The sequence below is a fragment of the Protopterus annectens genome, chromosome 9.part0 (genome assembly GCF_019279795.1).
Source record: "Protopterus annectens isolate FY-2018-M chromosome 9.part0, PAN1.0, whole genome shotgun sequence".
In the NCBI taxonomy this organism is placed as follows: Eukaryota; Metazoa; Chordata; order Ceratodontiformes; family Protopteridae; genus Protopterus; species Protopterus annectens.
The window spans coordinates 815,242,434-815,266,947 of record NC_056743.1 but is presented as its reverse complement, the minus strand read 5'-3'; the positions used below and the strand labels follow the sequence as shown (position 1 = coordinate 815,266,947).

The 24,514-nt window shown below is 42.4% G+C and overlaps 1 protein-coding gene across 3 annotated transcripts in view; it reads left to right on the top strand.

Moving 5' to 3' along the window:
- DIP2B (disco interacting protein 2 homolog B) overlaps window positions 1–24,514 on the top strand; it is a 2,678,679-nt gene that overhangs the window by 1,501,084 nt on the left and 1,153,081 nt on the right. For all 3 annotated transcript variants that reach the window (XM_044083475.1, XM_044083472.1, XM_044083474.1), the window contains exon 9: window positions 16,676–16,767. In XM_044083475.1, coding sequence (XP_043939410.1) covers window positions 16,676–16,767 — 92 coding nt within the window. The remainder of the gene's footprint in view (window positions 1–16,675; window positions 16,768–24,514) is intronic.

The following is a 24,514-nucleotide window of genomic DNA, read 5'->3' as shown; positions in this document are numbered from 1 at the left end:
TGACTTCTGTTAATTTTACCGGGATAAGTGAACTGGGATCACCTAATATCTGTGGTAGAGCTGTCACTCACAGAGGTAGCAGTGTGAGTGAGTCAGGGTCATAAAAAATCAGTAAAAAGTTATAGTTTGTAGTATTATAGATGAGAGCCAGGGTTCTTGAGTCCATGCCAGAGTAGTAGATGTTCAGGTACACCAAGGTCTTCAAGGATCTGTGACAAAAGCATAGAAATTTTATAAAGATGGATACCCTCTGACCAGTGATATTACCTAAATGAGTGCAGTCTGAAGCTCTGACAACGTCATAAAGAGTCTGGGAATGAGCAGATTTCCTGGTTTATACACAGCTATGCAGAGTTTTGCCTCCAATTCTGTATCACTAGGAGCCAAAGAAAAATCTGAAACTTTGTTAGCTGTAAGAAATGTCAGTCTTGTATATTAAACTGATGCAGCTGAACTTTCAGCAGTTACAGTCGCTATGTGTGGACATAGCAGAATGACTCTGTGTATGTGGCAAGTTATTGCCACTTATGATTGTGGTCTAAGTCCTTAGAGTAACCTAAAAGAGAGTTATGCTGAAGCACTGAACTAAATGTAAGTAGAAAATTTAAGAGGCAGAATTTCTATCTGAAAAGTCTGAGTGACGATGTATTGAATATTAATTTATATGAGTTAAAACTTTGGACCTTATCTTGCATCTGCTGTAGGAAGGAAACTTTATTTGTTCCAAAAGGCAGTAATTTCTTTGAAGGGGGAGGGGGAGTGATTCCATTACAGGCAGCTGCAGAGCAGTGGGGTGTATGACTTTACTTTTTTTTTTGACATTTAAACTGTAGAAACAGATATTAAATATTCTGTAGTTACTAGATAGTCATTTTGTCTTACTTTATTTTCAGATAATGCATAATATTTGACTTTAGCCAACCTAACATAGTTGTACTGGATTTTGAGTTAACCTCCCTTAGAAAAATGTTGATGTTCTAAGTCTGAGGTGTACCTGATATAATGTTTAACTTGTGGAAAAAATCCAGTATTTTTAATGCAGTGTTTAGAGAATTCAGGAGCTGGTACATGGAGAAAGTAGAAGCTCTAATTCATAATGAGATTGAAGTGACATGAAATTTAAGATGCAAAAGATTAGGGGTTTGTTCTGATGAAGGCAGACAAAGTCTGGTTTGTACATTTTAAAATTAAATACGACCCTTACAGGTTCCTTCACAACTTTTTAGCAAATTTGCCACTCAATGTTTCCAAACTGCTTTGTTTGCTGATTTGCACTCAGTTCTGAAGAATGTGCTGTTGATTAAGCAGGATTAGATTACTTGGGTTGTGCTATGTGCAAGAAAATGGTGGCTGAAGACAGCATAGTGCTTGAGGTGTTATATTGGGCATGTGCAGGTAAGATAATATAGCACCTTGAGTAAAATATGCTGTGTTCAGTCTCACTGTTTTTTTTCACTAGTATGTGGCCATTGTAACAGTGTTAACACCTCATTTTTTTCCTCCGTCCCCATTTACTTTATTGCGTCGTAGCCTGATATAATACTAAGTGCTATCCCCTTCTTCAGCAGAGTAGCATTGCCACAAATGTTCATTTTGGAAGGACCAATCAGGAACTCACAGTTTTTAGAAATATATGAATGATATTGCTGGAGAAGCATATATTTCTTGCAGTCAGGATGGCAGTGTATCAAGATGCCCAGCTGCAGAGATAAAAAAGGTGCAGTGGTCCATCACATGTGGCAGCAGGAAGGGTACTAAAAACAGAAGTCAGAAAAAGGGAGCATTTGGTTTTGAAAGGTTCACATGACTTGCACCTGATCAGTGGAATAACCAGTACTGTGATTTGCAGCTACCCCCTTAATTGCTGGACACTCATTTAGCACAGCCAGTTATTCTATCTTATTTCTTAAAACAAACAGTTACTTCCAACCGTTTTCCTTTTCTACTCCTCTTCCATTTCTCTGTTTCATGCTACCAGAGAACACAAAGCCATGCCCTGTTGAAGCCTCTTGGTCTCATTTATAGAGTTGTTTTAGTAAATGCTATAGGTTTCACGTACACCAGAAGGCAAAGGTTTTACGTGAGTAATGTTTTTTCTGTTTTATCAGGTGACCCGTTATATTGCGGTGGTGGTGCTGCGGTAGCATTGTCGCCTCACAGTAAGACGTTGTCCTGTTCGATTCTCAGCTAAATCGTCTTCTGTGTGGAGACATGCGTGAATGGGCGTACCTTCGTTGAAGGTTGTTCGTCAGGGCTGGCAACTCAGCACATAAAAATCTATTGCCAATCATTAGTGGACCGGAGTTCCGCTGTGGCGACCCCTAACCGGGAAAATCCGAAAGACACAACAAAAATCAGGTGACCCATTATATGTATATAATTAGGACTTTCCACCATTCCAATATTCAGAACCCCTAGACATGAGTAAAGAATACTTTTTTGACTTGTGATGTTTTTTTCAAGGGTTGTGGGGGTGGTAACATGGAATGAAGGAAAGGAAGATGAAGATGTTCAGCTGTGTTAGTGAAGGTTTGATTCTGGAGGGCTTGTGCAATAGGTTACTGTTCATAGTTCCTCTTGTAACATACCCTGTTTAACACTGTTCTAAAATTTCTGTCATTCCCTCATTTGCAAAACATGTGGCTATTTACAGCCCATGTTGACATCAGATTCAATGCGTTTAGGATGCAAGCCCATAGGCTAGTTATTTCAGGCCCTGTTTTTTTTTTTTCTTTTTTTCAGCCACTGACATAGTTCAGATATCAGTCCTAGTGTTTATCATATGAAATTCCTCCATTCACTGCTTAAAATGCCAAAGCTTTCCAAATTATCATCATGTCATTAGTCTGGACCTTCACCAGCACTGCTTTTATTGTGTGGGTAATGAGTAGTACATGAAACAGTGCCACACAGGCTAGCAGGTCAGTGTGGGCGTCCTGAGAAATGTGAAGAAACAACCTCAGTGCATTCATTCACTTCTTTAAAATTATATCTGTAGAGACTGTACAATGTGCCAATCATGGATGTTTAGGACAGTCTCTCACCTGATCTCAGGTTGGTGCTGGCTTTGCAGGAGATAAGGGAATCAAAGGCCACACATACTTTAGAAACTCCTCCTGTCAAATCCACCAGTGTGGAGGCTTTACAGCTCATGACTTCTCTCAGCTAGAAAGGGTGAGCTTGCACATTTGATAAGCTGGTGATGAGAGGAGCTCAAGAGGTGCTTTCCAGGTAAACATCTTCATGGCATTTCTTGGGATGCCCACACTAACATGCCCCATTTCCATTGATTTGGGAATGACATTTGCCAGGCTCAGTTGGAGACATCCCTGTATCTGTCAGCTAAGCCTCAGTAGTAGCACTTGTGATGAGGGGGGATTCTACCCCCATCCAGGACTCCTTCCCTCCATTTGGAACAAGAATTGCCAGCTAAGATCAAGGAAACTCCTGAATTCTTCCCATTACATTTGAATGCTGTATGAGTTCCCAGACATTGAACATGTGATGTTAAGTTGTCTATCTCGCCTTCATTCTTCCTGTTTTGGATCGGAGCTGATCCTCGGCTCAGACTCGGCCATCTTCAGTAGCTCGAGAGCTGTTTACTGGCTCGAGACTACCCCTTATCCCATGATGCCTAGTGATAGCTACCCAGAGCTCATTTGCCACTTCAGCTGCGAGGTCTGTCGTTTTCTGGCTCAGGCTTGTATTTTCAAATTTTTTGTGTAGAAATGTATTCTTATACTCCTTAAAACTATTAGATAAATTACCTTTTCTTAGTTTTATTTACTAGTGTTTGTTGTTGAGTACCTTGTTCTCCTTTAGTCCCTTTTAGTAGAACTCGTTTAAGTTAGAGATTTCTCCCCTCCCCCACTCCCTTCCCAAGGAAGCCATCTAACTTAGAGGCTCTCCTTTCCTCCGTTTTTTGCTATCGTTAAAAAAAAAAGAAAAAAAAAAAAAAGTGAGTTTGTTTTATATATTTTTTTACATAGTCTGTTGTTGACTAGAGTAGAAATATTTTTTTCTATCTGTGTTTCTCTTCTGGTGCTTGGTTGTTTGTGGTTGATATGTCTAAAGAAGCTAAAGTATCTGGATTTAAAAAGTGTGACTTGTGCTGTCAGAAAATGTGTCTGACAGACAGGCACACTAGTTGCGTTTATTGTTTGGGCGCTGTTCACCTGCAGGACTTTTGTTCTATCTGCCATGCCTTTAGTCCAAGAGTCATGCAGGAACGGAAGAACAAATTGAACTGTAGGGGTCTGTTAAAACCTCAGGATTCACCGGCAAAAAGTTCACAGCCAGTGAAATCCCCAAAGTCCTCTAAACCGTCTGCTCCACCTTCGGAGCCGACCCTGGTACAGATCCCCTCCATCGGCTCCATCGGATGTTTCGGAGCCATCTCGGAGCCATAAAAGGCTGAGGTCCCCTTTGTTAGAGTCAGTTCATTTGGCTCCTGGCTCTCCATTATTGCAAAGTGAACGTAGCCACTGCTCTTCACACTCCTCTCGATCCTCTAGGCTGTCGGATCATGATGTGGAGAGAGTAGTAAGTAGGTTGCTAAAATCACAGGCACTAGCTAAAATGTTGTCCAGCCCTCCTCAACAGGTATCGGCTCCATCCACCTCCCTTTCTGTTCCTCCTCCGACTCCATTGAGCTTGGAGCCAGAGTTCATTGGGGTTCAAGTAGTGGAACTGTCGGCTCCAATAACTATATCTCCTTCAGTTCCGATGTCGGCTCCGATTACCTCGATGGTACCTTCCATCGAGGGATCTGGACGTCGGGGCTCCCTCGTCGGCTCTGAGGGGGCGAGTGGCATCGGACCCTTGTCCGACCCCGTTCTCCCTCTCAGAGCATCGGCGTAGATGAGCTCGGCTCCAACATTGGCCTCGGAGCTGTCCCCCATGGTGCAAAGAAAGATTCCTATTTCTTCGGAACCGGAGCTTTCTCTGCCTCGAGGCAGGGACGCCTTTGAGGTCATGCAGAGTGTGCTGTCCCCCGAGTCAGCTCCACTACCAGCCCCACCGGCTCTGTCCCCCATAGTGTCTGTGCCAACCTCTGCTCCTCCTCCAGACCCCAAGCGTAGGGAACCAATGCTCCAGGGCACCCCATTGGGTGTTTCCTCTTCTTTTGAGGCCTCCCCTGATCACTCAGAGGAGCCCCCTCGGAAGAAAAAGTGCAAGAGGAAGCACATTGACTCCCCTGAGTCTGTCACTTCTGATACAGACTTAGATGAATCGGAAGGTACCCCAAGATTCCCCTCTGAAGATGTTTCCTTCTCAGACATCCTGGAAATGCTTAGGCAGAGGGGGGAACTGGAATCCCCTAGCCCCTACCGAGGATGAGTCTGTATTCCTGGATTCTTTCGGTTCCTGACCTTCCACCTCCTGGGTTTCTCCACCTTTTGACCCACTTATGTCCATAGTGGCTCGAAAGGCTTGGTCAGTTCCGGACACAGTGGAACGAACTCCAAGGAGACCTGGTAAATTTATTACAGCTCCCCAGGATAAGCAATTCCTTTCTAAAGGTGTGCCCATTGATGCCATGGTGGTAGCAGCAGCCACCAAAAAAGTTAACGGAGACCTCTTCATCTGTTCATCCCCCTAACAAGGAGTCTAGGACAATGGACAGGTACGAAAAGCGAATGTTTGCTTCAGCGACCTTCTCCATGAGGTCACTGAACTACTTATGTAATTTTACTCAACTTCAAAGGGATCTCCTTAGAGCTTGGAGATGCCCATCAAGATCTTACAGCTGAGGGAATACAAGCCAAAGTAGCTTCCCAGCTAGCAACACTTAATTCTGTAGTTAACTCCTCCATGAAGCTCATTTCCAATGCAGCCGATGGAGCAAGTAGAGCCGCGGGCACGGGTGTAGCCCTTAGGAGGCATGCGGCTGTGTCACTTTGCAGAACCCTTTCGAGCGTCCTTCACCAATACCCCCTTTGATAGCTCCTTTCTCTTTGGGCCACTGGTGAAAGACACGTTGAATAGGTGTGAGCAAGAAGGCAAGACTCTCTCTGCCATGGGAGTCCATTTTTCCACTCCCTCTAGACCTTACCCCAAGGGTCAGAAGAGTGGGAAGATGTGGTTCCGTAAAAGCCTTGCCTGACACACGTAGTGATTTTTCCTCCAGAGGCAGAGGGGGAAACAATAATAATAGACGCTGCCCTCGTGGCAAAGGGGGGTCCGCAGAACCAGGGCAACAGAGAATCTTTCTCTGATAAGCCCTTCCAGCATCCCTGAAGGGTTGCCCGGCTGCTCACCTCTGGAGGCAGTCTGGGGAAGACTTTCACTGTATCCAAAAGTCTGGCAAAGTTTAACAAAAGACAGATGGGTACGGTCCATTATATCCAGAGGTTACCAAATTCCCTTCCATCAACCCCCCTTGCAGTCAAGGAAGACCCTTCCAGATGTTCCACCCAATCTGAAGGAGCAAGCAGTAATAGAAGTTTCAAAACTGCTAGAAAAAAGAGCCATCCAGGAAGTCCCCACAGACTGCACGGATCCAGAACTTACTCAAGGTTTTTTTTTTTTGGTACCAAAAAAGACAGGGGACTGGAGACTGATTCTGGATCTCAGCAGAGTAAACAAATCTGTACAAAGAACAAAGTTTTGGATGGTCACGCTACAGTCCATTCTACCCTTCCTGGGTCTGGGCAATTGGATGTGCTCGATAGATCTTCAGGACGTGTACTACCATATCAAGATGAACAGACGCTCCAGGAGATGTCTTCATTTTCGGGTGGGGGCCAGTCATTACCAGTTCAGAGTTCTGCCCTTTGCTCCCACTACAGCCCCCAGGGTGTTCATCAAATGTATGGCAGTGGTCACGGCTCACCTGAGACGTCAAGGATTCCAGGTGTTTCCATATCTAGATGACTGGGTCCTCACTGCTACCACCACGCCTCAACTCCTACAAGCGTGGGATTATACAGTCACATCCTGCACCCAGCTAGGTTTTGCAATAAATTTCTAAAAATCTGCCTTGTTGCCCTGTCAATCTATCACTTACATAGGAGCAGACTTAAGCACAAGGGATATGTTCGCAAGGTTGCCAGCAGAAAGAGTGTCCACAATTCGTCAACAAGTGCAAATTCTAATGCAGAGCAAAAGGATCCAAGTCAGGTATGTCCTTCAAACTCTGGGCTCCATGGCAGCTGCCATTCTTCTACTCCACGAAGTGGTCTTTCCAAGAGCTACCCATGTCTCACATGATCCTGATCACGGAGGCATGCAAAATACACCTTTCTTGGTGGATGGTCTCCCCATTAGTTACTCTGGGCAGACCTTTCATACAACCCCTTCTGGTAGCTACAGTGATGACAGACGTCTCCCTGATAGGGTGGGGGGGTGGGCATTATCTGGGCAGGACAGTCCAAGGCACTTGGCAACCTCACGAGTACCATCTGCACATAAATGTCCTAGAAATGAGAGCCGTGCTCTTAGCGTTGCAAGCTCCTCAAGACTCTCTTCCTTTCGGGACCATTGCAATTCAAACAGACAGCATGTCAGTGGTGTGGTACATCAACAAGCAGGGCGGAACAAGATCTTACCCCCTGTGTCGAGAAGCACTCAGACTTTGGCAGTGGATGATTTCCTCCCAACGTTTTCTGATTGCGACGCACATCCCTGGGTAATCCAACGTCATAGCGGACAGGCTCAGCAGAGCTATCCTCATGCCTCATGAGTGGTCTCTGAATCAGGAAGTTGCGGATCTTATTTTCCGCAAATGGGGGCAGCCTTGCTGTGATCTTTTTGCCACCCCTTTCAACAGCAAATGCAGCAACTACTTCTCCCTTCTTCTGCTTCCAGGTCACATACCCAGAGACGCTGTAGTCCACGATTGGCCTAAGGGACTTCTTTATGCTTTTCCTCCATTTCCCCTGATACTGAAACTCGTACAGAAAGCAAAATCGGGTTCCAAAATGATCCTCATTGCCCCCTACTGGCCTCTACAGATATGGTTCCCATTCTTGCACCATTACCTTCTTGATCAGCCCTGGACTCTGGACCCAATTCCAGATTATCTGATTCATCAGTCAGGTGGGTTGCATCAATCCCTCCAAACTCTCCAGCTCACAGCTTGGTTGCTCCACTTCCAAACTTAGCCAGGCTTCCCAGCATTTCCCCAGCAGTCTGTGAGATTATCGTCTCCTCTCATAAGTCTACAATGAGAAAAACTTATGCTAGCAAATGGAAAGTTTTTCTTGTTGGGCAGAGTATTGGAATGTGGATCCCTTCTCAGCCTCAGTCCATGAAATTCTGGAATTCCTGGCACAACTGTTTCACTCAGGGGCCACTTCCGCTGCAATTAGGGTACAATTAGCGGCCATTTCTAATTTTCATATTGGTTTGTCAAATGCTAACTTTGTCTCATAAGCTCTGTAAAGCTTTTTTGAGAGGAATATCTCTTCTTAGACCTCCAGTGAGAGATCCCCCTCCCCCTTGGGACCTTATTTAGTCCTAACTTCCTTAATTCTGCCTCCTTTTGAACCAGCAGCATCCTGCTCAATCAAGTTTCTATCTTGGAAGACGCTCTTTCTGGTAGCTATCACTTCAGCTAGGCGTGTCTCAGAACTTCAAGCACTATGTGCCTATTACTGTCCTAACTTCCTCCCTTTTTCATAATCTAATCCCCTTTAATTTTTTTTTTTCTTTTTCCCCTTATTCTTTACACTCTTTTTCTTACCTCCCTTCCTCGTATCCATATCTGACATGCATTTTTGTATTCGCTGTATAAAATTTAATATCTTTTTTCCCTAGACTGTAACTGTGAGTGGTAGTAATTAATTCATGCACCTTTAATTTTAAAGCATATAGCTTCTTAGTTTCTTGTAACTGTGTATAATAGTAATTAACTCTTGTAGTAATAATCTTAAATTGTTGAGTTTGTTATTATTGTTTTCACTAACATTTATACTAATAATTTTATTTTTTTGTCTCTATGTACTTATTTCTGTGGAGCTTTTCTCCCCGGGCCTCTACTGAAAATGGAAATTTCTCCAGCTAGACTAGCCCGGTCAACAAATGTAAAATAAAAATAAATATGTGTTCGTCCTTCCTACCTGGTGTTTTACAAGGACACAGTTGCTCTGAGGACTAATCCTTCATTTCTTCCTAAAGTCTACTCAGAAAATAATTTAAACCAATCTATAGATCTCCCTGTGTTCTTCCCAAATCATAGCAACAAGGCAGAGTACAAACTTCACCAATTGGACGTTCATAGACAATTGCATTTTTACCTGTACAGAACTAAAGATATAAGAAAGTCAGACCAATTATTCCTTTCTTATGCCTTAAACAAACAAGGTCTCCCAGTTTCCAAGGTGACCTTATCCAGATGGTTGTCCCACACTATTTATTTACCAGTTAAGGAACAAAGAGTTACCAATTAAACCAAAAGGTCATTCTACTAGGGCGTTAGCCACCTCCGTAACCTTTCAGTCTAGGTTGCCCATGGATTCTATCTGTGCAGCTGCCACGTAGGCAAACCCTCATACCTTTATTTTTCATTACAAGGTGGATATGGTCTCCTGGAGCAGTGCTGACTTTGGTTCCACTGTTCTGAAGAGTCTGTTCCAGTGAGCCACCCTAGGGTGTTAGGTGCTAGGGACGCTGTCCCAAACAGCAGGAATGAAGGCGAGATAGACAACTTAACATTAAGAAGTTATGTACCTACCATAACATTCCATGTTAGTTGTCTTCATCTTGCCTTCTTTCTTGCGTCCCTCCCTCCGTCCCCCTTCCTAGTGGATTGAGTGGAGTTCCTTTTTTCACTGGCTGAGTATTCTTTTATTGTTATTCTTCTGGCCAGGTCTTCCTAACCTATTCTAGATATTAGAATGCATGGAACAACCAGTTTTTTGATAACTGGTTTCTTTCTTATTATGTCTGGATTAACTATTTCAAACAAGATCTGGGTAGCTATCGCTAGGCATCATGGGATAAGGGGTAGCCTCGAGCCAGTAAACAGCTCTCGAGCTATTGAAGATGGCTGAGTCGGCTCCGATCCCAAACAGCAAGAAAGAAGGCGAGATGAAGACAACTAACATGGAACGTTATGGTAGGTACATAACTTATTACTGTTTGTCTGGTGGTGTGCCTAGTTGGGAGTATACCCTAAGAAAGAACAGTCTGACACTATTTCCAGGCCCTTTGTAGTTAAAAACCACATGTGGCATGCATTTATCCTAGTACCAGTGCTCTGTCTCAGCACTTGCCTGCTTTTTGCTTGTCACCTTGGACACTGTGTATGCTCAGTGCACCCCTTGCTTCAGTTACAGATAGAGTGGGTTATTTTTTCCCTCATTCCCGTAGAATGGGGACACTGAGCATCCAGAGGTCCTTGTCTATTAGATAAATAATGATAATGAAACCTTCCATCCCTTCAGGTCTTTCCATGATCACTCCTTCTTTAGGGAGATTTCCAGGATTATTAAGTCACCTATTGAGTGGCCTGTATGTCTTTTGCCTTCCTCCAGAATTGCTTCAACTACTGTTGGAACAGAAAGGCTAGGTAAACTTGTGTCATTCACCCATGAAGTCTGTTCTTAAAGATTCCTTTTAAGAATCATGGAATTGGCTGAATTAGTTTCTTTGCTCCCTGGAAATCATATACTTTCTACAGATACCCAGAAGAGGGCAGTTGTTTCATCATTAAACAACCATTCTAGCATAATTTCTAGAGACTAAAAAATGTTTGTATTTTACTGCTTGTTAAGGAGCTGAAGACTGAGATGGGGTGAGCAGGACAGTGTGTTCCTCTGTCACCTTGTAGTTTGGATCCTTTAATTATAGGCCTTACTCTCATTCATTTATTTATTTATTTACATTTGTTGACCGAGAGTGTCCGACTGGACATAGGTCCATTTTCAGCGGAGGCCCGGGGAGAAAAGCTCCACAGTTAAAATAAACAGACAGTAGTTACATCGGATTGCATAGCGATTAACAATTTGATTGACATAGCAATTAATTACAAACATATTTACAGATGAAGAACATAGTACATCAGTAGACAACTAGAATCTTTATCTGCAAAGTACATAACATATATTAACAAATGTTACAATAAGAAGTTCCTGCTGTATAATAAGTACTAGGCTTATGAGCATCTGAGCTTGCGATAATCAAGGTAGTTAGTGGGGTGGAAAGAAAGATAGTGGTTGGATGGGGTGGGTGATATTAGAGTGGGAGTTGCAAGGGCATAGCCAGCATGTTTTTAGGTGTGCTTTTAGTAAAGTGTTGAAGTGGGTGCATGATGGTACAGAGGTAATTGTGGGTGGGAAGGAGTTCCATAATTTGGCTAGGGCGCAAGAGAATTGTGCTTCACCAGCAGAGTTATTGGCTTTAGTGATCTGCAAGTGATTTTTGTTGCTGGATCTTAGTGGTCTGGTGGTGTGATAGGGTTGGAGTAGATTCTGGAGGGATGGGACATTTAGTTGATGGTTTACTAGTTTGTGGGCGAGTGAGAGTTGATACCATTGAAGGAGGTGAGGGAGTTCAAGCCAGCCCAGTTCAGCAAGTGAGAGACAGTGATGACTACGGTAGGATGCCCCTGTGGCGAATTTGGCGATTTTGTTGTAGCAGGTCTCTAGTTTGTTTAGATCGCATTGCCTTAGGTGGGTGTATATTGGAGAGGCAAAAAATAGGGTGGAGATGAGGTGGGAATTTGCTATTGAAATCTTTGCTGCTTTGGTGAGAAGTTGTTTATTTCTGTATAATGCTCCTAGTTTGTTGTGGACTTTTTTATGGTCATGGATATGTGAATGTCAAATTTTTATTTATTGCCTATTTCCACTCCTAGCAATTTGGTGTGTTCAGTTGGGTATATAGTGGTGTTGTCTTTTGCTGTGATGTTAAAGTGAGAGTTGTTTTGAGTATGTTTGGTGGGTTGGAAGATGAGTAGTTTAGTTTTGTTTGGGTTGAGTATTAATTGGGCATCGGATAACTAAGTTTCAACAGAGGAAAAGGTTCCTGTGTGACTTTTTGCAGTTTGGGTAGGGACTGGGCTGAGCAGATGATGGTTGAGTCATTGCGTATTGTATGAGTGTGCCATGTTTGGTGGCAGAGGCTAGATTATTGGTGAAAACAGAGGTGTAGGGGTCCAAGGATGGGTCCTTGGGGAGCAACTATGGAGACAGGTAGTTGGGGAGATGTGTCATTCTGCCATACAACGAATTGTTGGCGGTCAGATAGGTAACTCTGAAAATAGTTGGTGACTTATTGAGAAAAGGATAGGTTATTGAGGACAGAGATGTGTTGTTTGTGTGGGACCATGTCAAATGTTTTAGATAGGTCTAGGAAAGTAGCAGAGGAGAGAAAGCCATTGTTTTTATGCTGAAGGATAGTGTTAGTAAAGGAGAGTAAGGCAGTGGTGGTGCTATGGTTTGGTCGGAAACCATGCTGAGTATTGGAAAGGAGATTGTTAGTAAGGAGGTAGTCTGAGACCTGAGAGTGTATGCATCTCTCTTGTATTTTGGAGAGTGGAGAGAGAATAGCTATGGGGTGGTAATTGATTAGTTCTGTGGAGGGGCCGCCTTTCTGGAGGGGAATTATATGTGATACTTTCCACAGTGTGGGAACGTAACTTTCTGACAGAGATTGGTTAATCAAGATGGATACTGGGTAGGCCAGAGCATCAGCTGCGATTTGTAGGTATTCACTTGGGAGGTTGTCTGCTGCTAATTTGGTGGGCTTAAGTTTAGTTAAGAGTTTTTTTATGTTGGAGGTAGGTACAGGAGAAAAAGAGAAGGCAGTGGGGAGATTACTAGTTGAAGGTGTGGGTTGGAGGGTTGGGGGTTTGTATTGTTTAACTAGTGATAGTATATTTTGTGTGAAGTGTGTGTTGAATGAGGTAGCAATATTTTTGGAGGAGTGAGGGATGTTAGGAGGAGGGATACTGACTTTACCTGGGTGGAGGATGGAGTTTATGGAGGACCAGAATTGTTTGGGGCTGTGTTGGAAGGAGTCTAGGGCAGACTGGTAGTATTGGAATTTGTCCTGTTTTATTAGCTTTTTGACTCTATTGAATAGTTGTAGGAATTTCTGTTTAGTTGAGGGGGTTTTGGTTTTGCACCAGTGCTCCCAGGCTTTATCCCTGTTTTTCATTTCTGACTTAGTGGTTTTCTGTAGCCACTGGGAGGGTTGTGCTTTGGTTCTGGAAAGTCTTATGGGGGCATGGTAATTAAGGATGCTCAGGAAGATAGTATTAAAAAATTCAGCTCTGTCATCAAGACTGAGGTACTTTTGAGGATGCCAGTTACATTCTTTGAGGGATGAGATGAATGTGAGTGGGTTAAAGTTTTGTTTTTACGTATTTGATGGTAGATGACAAATTTAGCTTGGTATAGGTATTTTTTGAGTAGGAATGTTGGGGAGTGATCACTGAGGCTATCTGATAAGCAGCCTGTTATATATGACTGGGGGCTGTTACTGACCTAGTATCCATTACCGGGTAGTGTGCTTGCTGGAGTTTTTATTTATCCTGGTTGGCGACTGGACTAGTTGGGTGAAGCCATGAAGGTTTACATGATGGGTTGGATGGTTGCCAGAATAGGATTGCTTGTCAATATTGAAATCACCTAACATTATAGTTTCTTGGGGGAGATGGTGGGTAGACCAGCTGAGGAGGTTTTCTAGTGGAGGGTTGTTTTGGCCAGGTGGGAAGTAGCATCCATTTATGTTGATGGTTTTGTTTTGGTTTATTTTAAGGTTGGTGTAAATTATTTCTTCATTGCCTATTTCTGGAGCTGATGATTTTAAGATCTGGATGTTTAGATGCTGTTTAAATATTATAGCTACACTGCCTCCTTTCTTGTTTAGCCGGTCTGCTCTTCGTATGCCGTAACCGGTAGGGAGCATTTTCTCACTGGTAATGTGTGGGTTTTAGCCAGGTTTCTGTCAGGATTACTATATCTGGGGAGTACAGGTCTGGTGGCATGGAGTTCATGGACTTTGTTGGATATACTTCTAATATTTAGGCTTAGTAGAAGGAAGTCACTTGGCTTTTTATTGGCTGTGATATGGGAGAAGTTGTGGTTTCTAGTCTGATTATGAGGATTGGGGTTGGAGATGGTAGGGCCAGGGTTGGGGTGGATGTCTCCACTTAGGGCTAGTTTTGATATGCATGAGGTTGGCTTCACAGTGAAATGACCAAACAACCCTGAATCTAGGTGGGCTTTTACATGGTCAGCTTTAATTGACTGCACACTTGCTTTGACTACTGCAGCAGTCTCAGGTATGTGTCTGTGAAGGGTGATGCCACTTTGGATTTTCTTCTTTAAGGATGTGCTTAGGTAGATGACTCTGAGTGCACCTTCAGGAATGCCATGCTCATAAGTTCTTTCAGGTTTCTCCAGTAAGAAGAGAGGGCTTCGCATAGAATGAAGATAGCCTTTAGGTCAGGCCAGTTTTACCTCCCCCATTTGTACCACTTAGACACTCAAGAATTTTTGTCCTACTTTAACATTCCACAGCTTTAACTACCACATACAGCCACTTTTGAGGGGTTAGTTATTTGAGTTTACCTCAACTTGGGGGAGGGTCATTATCATGGTTCACTGAATTGTTAATGTGGTTACAGATGGCCATATCTTATCCAGCTTCAGTAGCATAGAGAGATAGAGCCCCACCTACTTCCCAGGCAACAAACGTTTGATTAGTGACTTTGTGGCTTGGTGGGACTGGCAGAAAAGGATGGACAGTATACATCCTGGGGGGGGGCAGAATACACACTGCAGCATTCACTTGGAGGAGTGGTAATGCATTTTTTGGCTATGTTTGTCCCTGTTGTTTTTCAAGTCATTAGTCTCCTCACAGTCATTCGTCATATTTTAATCCCTTCACTGGTATGAGAGGCAGTTAGAAGGAACCAGCATTAAGATAGCCTTTAGGGATGGTCCGACCTTTTCTTTTCTGATTTTATGCCCTTATTCCTACACACAAACATGCACACGTTCACTCACTCAGCTGGTAATTTGCTGGGGAGGGAGTGTGCATTGGGTTGACTGTGGAGGACATTCCTTCACATGCACAAGGGACATTCCCTCAAGCAGCCTCACCCCTCCTCCCAAAGCATGAGTGCTGGTTTCCCTGGTCTAATGTAGGAGAAATCACACCACTTCATGTGCCCCTGAGTGTGTTTGTTCATTCCCCCAGGGAGAGGCAAAAAGGCCATATCCTTTCAGTCCTCCTCTTCCCTACTAGACTCCTCCAGTGCCTGGGTCACAGTCTGTACTCTGTCCCTCTCTACTGTGGAGCCAGGCTACAGTGATGCATATTTGCATCTTGGGGTGGGATTTCTGATCAACAAGCAGTCATTTGGTTGTTGTCTTCCTAACAATTTTGTGGGAGCATATGGTTGCAAGGAGCCATCTGAAATGTAGCATGTACGGTGCAGTGGTACAGCGGTAGCATTCTCACATCGCAGCAAGAGGTTCTCCGCTTTGATTCTCGGCTGGGGTGCCTTTTGTGCGGATTCTGCTTGTCCACCCTGCATTCCTGTGGGTTTCATACGGGCTCTCCATTTTCTTCCCATGGTACAAAGATGTGCGTCTGGAGCATTTCTCCCTGGGCCTTTGCTGAAAATTGGTTTCTTTCCAAGTCCCACTTTCCCGGTAAACAAATGTTGAATAAAAAAAATGTTGCAGATCCTTCTTCCAAGGTCTGGAGTTAAGCCATATATAAATTCCATCACAGGATGACAGCAAGGATGCCTGAATGATATCTGTTTGTGGATAGAGCTTGTCTTGACACTGGACCAGCATTCACGAGGAATGGGAAATTAATGGGCATGCCTGGGTAGAGGTCGGCATGATCGTTTGCAGGCATGGGGCAAAAAGAACATAAAAAAAATGGGAGTATGTTATATTTATAAAGTATGAAATCTTCCTGTACACAAACATGTTCTTGAGCAAACACATGCAAAGAGGTCCATTCAGGGGCCAGATAATCTCCATAGTACTTTTAAGATGAGTTGCATTGGACGGTGTTGTAATGAGTTGGGCCCCTACTGGCACCTTAGTGCTTAAAGACGACCTGCTGCACACTTGTATTTAGGCCTTTTTTGGCTTTGGTCCTCCAGGATGGTTTAACTTTGTGATGCTTGGTGTTCTTCTCAGCCTTAACCCATAGCAGAAGGTCTCCTGATTTATGTATTAAAGATTACATACTTGTCATAACAGTTCACCCAAAATGAGATAGTCTGCATTTGGTTATTATGTTTTTACCAATCCCCTCTATCTGAACAGCTTCTCAGTTTTGCCATTTTGGATTTTCTACACATCAGGCAAGTGCATAATTCTGATATTTTTGTATATGTATATTTTCCTGTCTGTTTTTCCTCCCCCTCCCTTGCTGGTGGATATATTTTGAATGGACAGCACATTGTATACCAGTAGGCATTGCATGCTAGAAGTGCAGGAATAAAACAAATTTCACAACTGTTTCATGGTGCTTATAGCAAAAGTAACCAGCAAGTTACTGTGTGCATAAGGCTTCCTCTTGGTTTATTTAATATGGCGACTGCATCTGTTATTTCCTGTTATTTGATCATATGCCTGCATGAGAGAAGCTGCTGTCTCATTTACTGGTACAGAAGTCAACTTTTGTCTTGTTAAGCATTTCTGTATTTTATTGACAGGAAGCCTCTCAAGTATTTACATACAGTTTTTCCTTTCAGGTAAACTGTGGAGTCGAAGCCTAAAGTTGGCTTATACGCTGCTGAATAAACTAGGGACCAAAAATGAAGTTGTATTGCGACCTGGAGATCGGGTAAGCAGTAGCATTTCAGAACCAGTAACTGCAAAATTAGTCTTTTTTTCTTTGCTTGGAGCTTTTTACCTCAGTTTGCCGGCCATCATCTCTCCTTTTTCATCATCGTTTCTGTGCTGAGATTTTCTTAGTTTTAGCGCTAACCTCCTCATCTCATGGCAGTCTACTTTATAAATAATTCCTTTCCCACTCCTTCATAGCTGTTGCAATACCCATTGCCACTCCCCTCTTTTGATGAAAATATCATTTGTTGAACATAGATACTCTGTTAAAGCAATTTCAAATAAAAGGCCATTTACTTCTATACATTTGTGCTAATATCTTTCGGAACACATTACCAAATCTCAAAACATATCCATCCTAGTGTAAAGTGAGATGACTCCAAAAAGAAAAAAGCACTAGAAAACTCAAATTCTTTTATTTAAAACTCGTAAGTTAAAACCTCTCATAAAAGTCAAAGCTTTCACCATCAAGGCTTCATCAGCCGAACATAATTCAAAAACTGCAATTCATTGCTTAAATACTTAATTAAAATCACGACACCTTTTCAAACCTTCTGGTGTAGCTCTTTCAAACAGGGGTTTTAAAGTGAAGCAGTCATGTAAACCAGGTGGTATATGAGATCTCATTTGCAATATCCATTTCATCTCCTCACTTTCTGTTAATAACTTCACATCACCTCCCCTCAAAGGTTTATAAATCACTTTTAAAATCATAAACTTAAAAATATGCTGCTCACCCCTTTCCAAAATATGCTTACTTAATGCATTAGTAGTTAACTTGCGTCTGATTTCACTGAGATGTCCTGCTATACATTCTTTAAATTTTCTATTGGTCATATCTATGTAGTAACTGTCACACGACTCACACTTAGCTAAATAAATTAAGTTACTTGTATTGCAATTACCATATACCCACGGTAGTGGTGCTGCGGTAGCGTTGTCGCCTCACAGCAAGACGTTGTCCCATTCGATTCTTAGCTAGAACGTCTTCTGTGTGGAGGTATGCATGAATGGGCATGCCTTCTTTGAAGGCTGTGTGTCAGGGCTGGTAACTCGGCACGTAAAAATCCACTACCAAACATTAGCAGACCGGAGTTCCACTGTGGCGACCCCTAACCAGGATAAGCCAAAAGACACGACTTGTATTGCAATTACCATATGCATGGAGTACAAACTCATTTCCTGTAACTGGATGTCTTATTGATTTAGCAATATTTAAGTGTTTACAGTAGACACAATTCTTACAACTAAATGTGCCATGCTTATACCCCATGCCTGTAAAAGAACTTTTAGATTGTTCCTTATAGCATAATGTCTGTTTCAGTGTATAGTTACGCTTATAACCAAGTAGAGGAGAATGAGTAACTACTTCCTGTAGCCCTTGGGCATCTTGCAAAATTGCCCAATGCTTTGTGATTATATCTTTAACTGCTTGAGTATTTCTATTATAAGTGAGCATACATTTATCCCTATTTACTTTAGGTTGTTCTTTCACATTCGATTGATATCCCTCACTAAAATAGGGATGAATATCATCCCTCAAATACTGTTGTTTAACATCATCATGTGCTTTATACACATCTCTCTTCGAGTATCCCCCGTCAATGAAGTCTACACCCATACTTTTTAACTGATCGCCTGACATGTCTTCTTTTGTATGTAACCTCACTTACCCTCTGCATCTGATTCTTAACAATATTATTAAACATAAAGGGAGGGTGCATGCTATTGTGATGCAAGTAGTTATTCCATTTCACTTCCTTCTTATACATTTCATTATGTTTTTCCCCATTTCCATTCCTTATCAACAGAACATCCAAAAATGTTAAGAATCAGATGCAGAGGGTAGTGAGTTAAATACAAAAGAAGACAGGTTAGACTATGACTAGACACATGATGATGTTAAACAACAGTATTTGAGGGATGATATTCTTCCCTATTTCAGTGAGGAATATCAATCGAATGTGAAAGAACAACCAAAAGTAAATAGGGTTAGATGTAGGCTCACTTATAATAAAATACTCAAGCAGTTAAAGATATAATCACAAAGCACTGGGCAATTTTGCAAGATGTCCAAGGGCTACAGGAAGTAGTTACTAATCCTCCTCTATTTGGTTATAAGCGTAACTGTACACTGAAACATACATTATGCTATAAGGAACAATCTAAAAGTTTTTTTTTACAGGCATGGGGCATAAGCATGTCTCATTTAGATGTAACAATTGTGTCTATTGTTAACACTTACATATTGGTAAATCAATAAGACATCCAGTTACAGGAAATGAGTTTGTACTCCATGCATATGGTAATTGCAATACAAGTAACGTAATTTATTTAGCTAAGTGTGAGTCATGTGACAGTTACTATATAGGTATGACCAATAGAAAATTTAAAGAATGTATAGCAGGACATCTCAGTAAAATTAGACGCAAGTTTACTAATTCATTAAGTAAGCATATTTTGGAAAGGGGTGATCAGCATATCTTTAAGTTTATGATTTTAAAAGTGATTTATCAACCTTTGAGGGGAGGTGATGTGAAATTATTAACAGAAAGTAAGGAGATGAAATGGATATTGTGAATGATCTCATATACCACCTGGTTTAAATGACTGTTACACTTTAAAACCCTATTTGAAAGAGCTACACTAGAAGGACTGAAAATGTGTCATGTGATTTTAATTACATATTTAAGCAATGAATGCAGTTTTTGAATTATGTTCGCCTGATGAAGCCTTGATGGTAAAACTTTTGACTTTTATGAGAAGTTTTAACTTGCGAGTTTTAAATAAAAGAATTTGAGTGTTCCAGTGCTTTTTTCTTTTTGGATTTGTTTGCTGTACTAAGTGCTGGTCTACAACCAACTTGCTGATTTTTTGGACATTAGTAAAGTGAGATGACAGTGTATAGAATGCTAACATCCGCTGTTACAGAAATAACATTTTCAATGAAGAACACTTGTTACAGATATTTTGAGAAAACTACCATGATTCTTTGGTGAACAAGGATCATTATTTAAACTGTTTTACTATTTTGTCAATGCAAAAGGGTAAGGGTTCTGCTTTTAGACTACCTTTATAATATCATCTCATATAACACTAGGCTTGACATGCTTCATGATTATGTAATGCATTCTAAGAGTGTTAACATAAATATATTAGTTTTGTCTTTTATTGGAAATTGTTTTAATGAAGAATTTTTTTATGTTGAATAAAATGATAATATTCACCAAAAGAAGGGGAGTGGCAGTGAATGCCATTATGATAAAATGAAAAAGAGGGCTAAACTTGTACTTATGGGTTTTAGGAATCACAAAGTAGGGAGTATAGGATGGTCACCTTGCAGAAAAATTAACATATCTGTTTTTGTAGTCTCCATCCAATTTTTTCCCAGGAAAATGTCAGAGGGCAAATAGTCACTGCTTCTAGATTAACTTGTCAAGTGCATGCTGTAACAGACTTTTTCAAACCTCGAGTATATAAGTTTAGTTTGGTAAATTCTGTTAGTGAAGAGGTTTCTGCACACAGGCATTATAGGTTTAAACCTATTTTGCATTTCTAACAAGACTGAATTTAGTTCTCTTCCCCAATCAAAGTTCAGTAAATAATAGAACTAATTCTTTGTGTATCGATTGTAGTGTAGATTCTGCAACACTTAATTGTGGTTAACAATTGGAATATCTTAAAAGGAAGTTATATTTTTAGAGCAACAAGTTCTAGTCCTTTATTTACATATAAGACAAGTCATAATATTAAGAACGTTATAGAGAAAGGTCATGTGGATAGCGTTTCTTCATTTCACATAAACCAACATATACATATTTATTGTATTTATTTAACATTTCTTGATCGTGAAAGTCCGACTAGGACAGGCCCTATTTTCAGTGGAGACCCAGGGAGAAACACACTCTGGAATGTGGGAGGAAACCGTAGTACCCGGACGAAACCCTTAGAACGCAGGGGAGGACATGCAGACTCTGCACAGAAGGCACCCTATGCAAGAATTGAACTGGAGAACCTCTTGCATGAGGCAACAGTGTTCATAGGTTCATAGGTTCATAGGTTTATACTAGGCTATCTGCCCTAAGGCATTTATAAGCCTAGCCCAAATTATTGTGGCTTACGCCACCCCTTATATGGAAAAAATACTGTGCCCATTAGTTTGTTGTGCCTCTGTCCAGCAGTGACCCAGAGATGATTCCCGGGGTAAACCTACGATCTCCCATCCACAGGTCTAGATTTCTCTTGAACAGAGTCAGCGAGGTGCTCTGCCTCACATGGACCGGGATTTTATTCCACAGCATAGGGAGTCTCTGAGTGATAAATCTATCCCTCCAGCACGTCCTATTTATATCCGTGCTAAGGTTTAAGTCGCTTGCTCTAGTGGTTTTGGTGGATTTGGATTTTTGAGGTGGAGCATGTCCATTAATTCCGGGTTGGACATGGCCTTGTATGTCAGGCACATGTCACCTCTGAGCAGACGGTATGCGACTGAATAGAGCTGGAGTTTCTTCAATCTGGCAGCATATGACAGATTTTGGAGTCCCTTTATCCTTTTGGTGAGGAACTTTTGGGGTCTCTCCAATTGCTGCAGATGTCGGGTGAGATACATCCCGAATGGGGCATTGTACTTGATCATTGGTCTGATAAGTGAAGAGTACAGGGAACAATGACCTCACTAGATCTGGATGTGAATCCCTTCATGATCAGGTGGGCAATGTAGAAGGTCTTTCTAACCACTTTAGCAATGTGAGTGTCAAAAGAAAGGCCACTGTCAACCTGGGTCCCCAGGTCCCTGATAACCTCTTCTGTGCTTAGTGGATTGCCACCTATATGGTAGCTTGGGGTTACCTTGTTTTTCCCGAAGGGTATGACTATACATTTTTGGCGTTTAACTTCAGGCCATGGCTCTGGCACCAGCTATCTGTTTCAGTGAGTCCCTTCTGAAGGATATCCGTGTCCGATGCACTTTCCACTATGGCGCCCAGTTTGCAGTCATCTGCAAACTTTGTCAGCCAAAGTCCTCCCATGTTGGCCTGTACTTCTGAGAAGTAGATGCCAAACAATAGGGGCCAAGGACCGAGCCCTGTGGGACACCACTTGTGACCGGCTTGGAGTCTGACACAGCGCCAGCAACTCTAACCCTGTGGGTTCTGTCCTTAAGCCAGTTTGCAACCCATCTTGTGACATATGGGTTTACATTTAAGCTGGTAAGTTTTCTACAATACCCGAGTGGGGTATTGTGTCAAAGCCTTTGCAAGGTCAAGGTAGGCTGTATGGACTGCCTTTCCTCATCAATGGCCTTGGTGACTATTTCAAGAAGTCGACCAAGTTCAAAAGGCATGATCTTCCCTTGACAAAGCCAAACTGGGTCGGGTCCAATGTCTGCAAGTCCCCTATATCTTTGTTTATGAGCTCCATTATGATCCTCTCCATAGCTTTGCAGACTAGACTTGTTAAGCTTATGGGGCGGTAATTACCAGGGTCCGTGGCGCCACCTTTGTGGAGTGGGACCACAGTTGCCATACGCCACTCCTTGGGCACGTATCCTGTGGTAAGGCTGAGATTAAACAGCTGCCTTATGTGCGGGTTTAATTCCTCATTTAGCTCGTAGCACACAGCCGGGACACCATCCGGTCCCATTGATGCTGTGTTTTTAGCTTTAGAGAGCAGCTTTCACCTGCGCATTTGAGATGTCCGGGAGGCTACACTCAGCTGGGATAGTTATCTCTCCTTTAGGGGAGAGGGGTGAAGTTTGCACTGAACCTGTCTGCCAGTATGTTGGCAATGTCTGTGGGTTCAGTGATTTTGTATCATTTTGGACTAATTCTGAGCATATCTGTGAGTTTCCACCCAGGTTCCTAACATAGCCGAAAAAGGCCTTATGATTGTCCTTTGAATCCATGGCAATTTTTCTCTCAAAATTGGCCTTAGTTGATTTTATGAGTGCTCGTATTTTTTACTAATAATGATCAGGGTGACTTCCCTTTTATGGATTTTGTTCTATCATGTAATAGCTTTCTCCTCTTATTGTAAAGTTTGTTAATGGCTGGGGTCCACCAGACTGGACGTTGCCCTTTGTGGAAAGAGTCTTGGTTTTATTTGGGATTGCCTGATCCATGCAGTCCTGGAGGTGTTCATAGAAGGCATTTGTAAGGGCTTCCGCAGCTTGGGTTGTGGTTTCCTCTGACTCAGGGGCCTTGAAGGATACCACACCAGTCTTGAGTAGTGTGAAGTTTGCTTTAGAGAAGTTCTTCACTATGGTCTTTTGTTTGGGGTGGGGCGGGATGTGGATTTCCAGTGAGATTAGTTTATGATCAGATCTCACCAATGAGGGATATACTTCGTGTGGAGCATTTTGTCCCCATGTTTGTGACAATGAGATCTAGTATATTTTCTCCTCTCGTGGGAACAGTGACTAGCTGTTCCATGGCATTTGAATTTATGAACTCCAGGAACCGTTGGGCTAGAAAGTTAGGGCTTGAGTAATGTTCCCAGTCTATATTCGGGTAGTTGAAGTCACCCAATATGATGGTGTTTGGAGATACATTTATACCCTCCAGTGTCTTCAGGAAGGCTGTGTGGGGTTCCTGAGTTTGAGAGGGTGGCCTGTAGCATGCTACAATTTGTAGAGCAGTTTTGCCTATGGTTAGTTGCACCTGGATGGTTTCCAAGCTTCATGCGTTGCCACCAACCTGGAGGTGTGAGTATCCTTTATGAATATGGATACACCCCTCCTTTTGTGGAGTGGTCCGGGTTTTGGGGCCGAACGCATGATATGAGGTAAAACCTAATAGTGCCGGGTGCTCTCAGGAGCCTTGAACCAGGTTTCAGTTACAGCACAGACATCGATGTTCTCCATACTGAGAAGGGCCTCGAGTGCGTGCATTTTGAGATTTAGACTTCTGGCATTGAGCAGCATTACCCTCAATTTCTTCCCATTTTTGTTTTCTAGGGTGGTAGCTTTAGAATTTGAGCCTTGCCTAAAAAAGGCACTATGGGGTGGCAAGAGCCTTAGCCAATATCCGGAATCCCAGGGTGACAGGTGCAAGCCGTCCCTTGAGCAGCGTGGGTTGTCAAGCATGTCAGCCCAGGCAGACAGACAGTGGATCGGCTTTGAATGACACCAGACATTAAGCCAATTGTTAAAGCTGATCATCTTGTCTCTATATTGTGGCATCATTCTTGGTGAAGGAAGGATACTGCTCAGGGTTAGGGTCATACCTGCCTGGGCTACATAATCAGAGAGCTCCTCTATGTCTCTTTTCATGCAGTCCAGGGAGGTACGTCTCAGGTCGTTCACACCAGCATGGACAATGACTGTGTCATATTTGTACTTGCTGTGGAGTGACCCGAGTGCTTGTGTTATGTGGCGGATTCTAGCGCCCGATAGGCAGCTTACTGTGACCCTCTCCTTGTTCAGCCTGGTGAGTGGGACGTCAGTGTGTCTGACTATGGAGTCACCTATGTTAACTGCTGCACCACTGCGCTGCCCACATATGCCTGCAAACTTTATAGACAGTGTTATTACATTGACAATGGGTCTTTTGTTTTGTTAAAGGTTTTGATGAAAATATCTCTTCTTTTAATAGATAAACCTGTAATTCAGCTGGAGTACTTTACATTGCAACCGGTCAAACATGTTATACATTTTATGTGCTAGTGGGGGAATGGACATTTAGGTCATAGAAGTTATAAATACAGTGATATGCCAAATTTTAAGAAAGAAAATGCCCTTTACAGACATT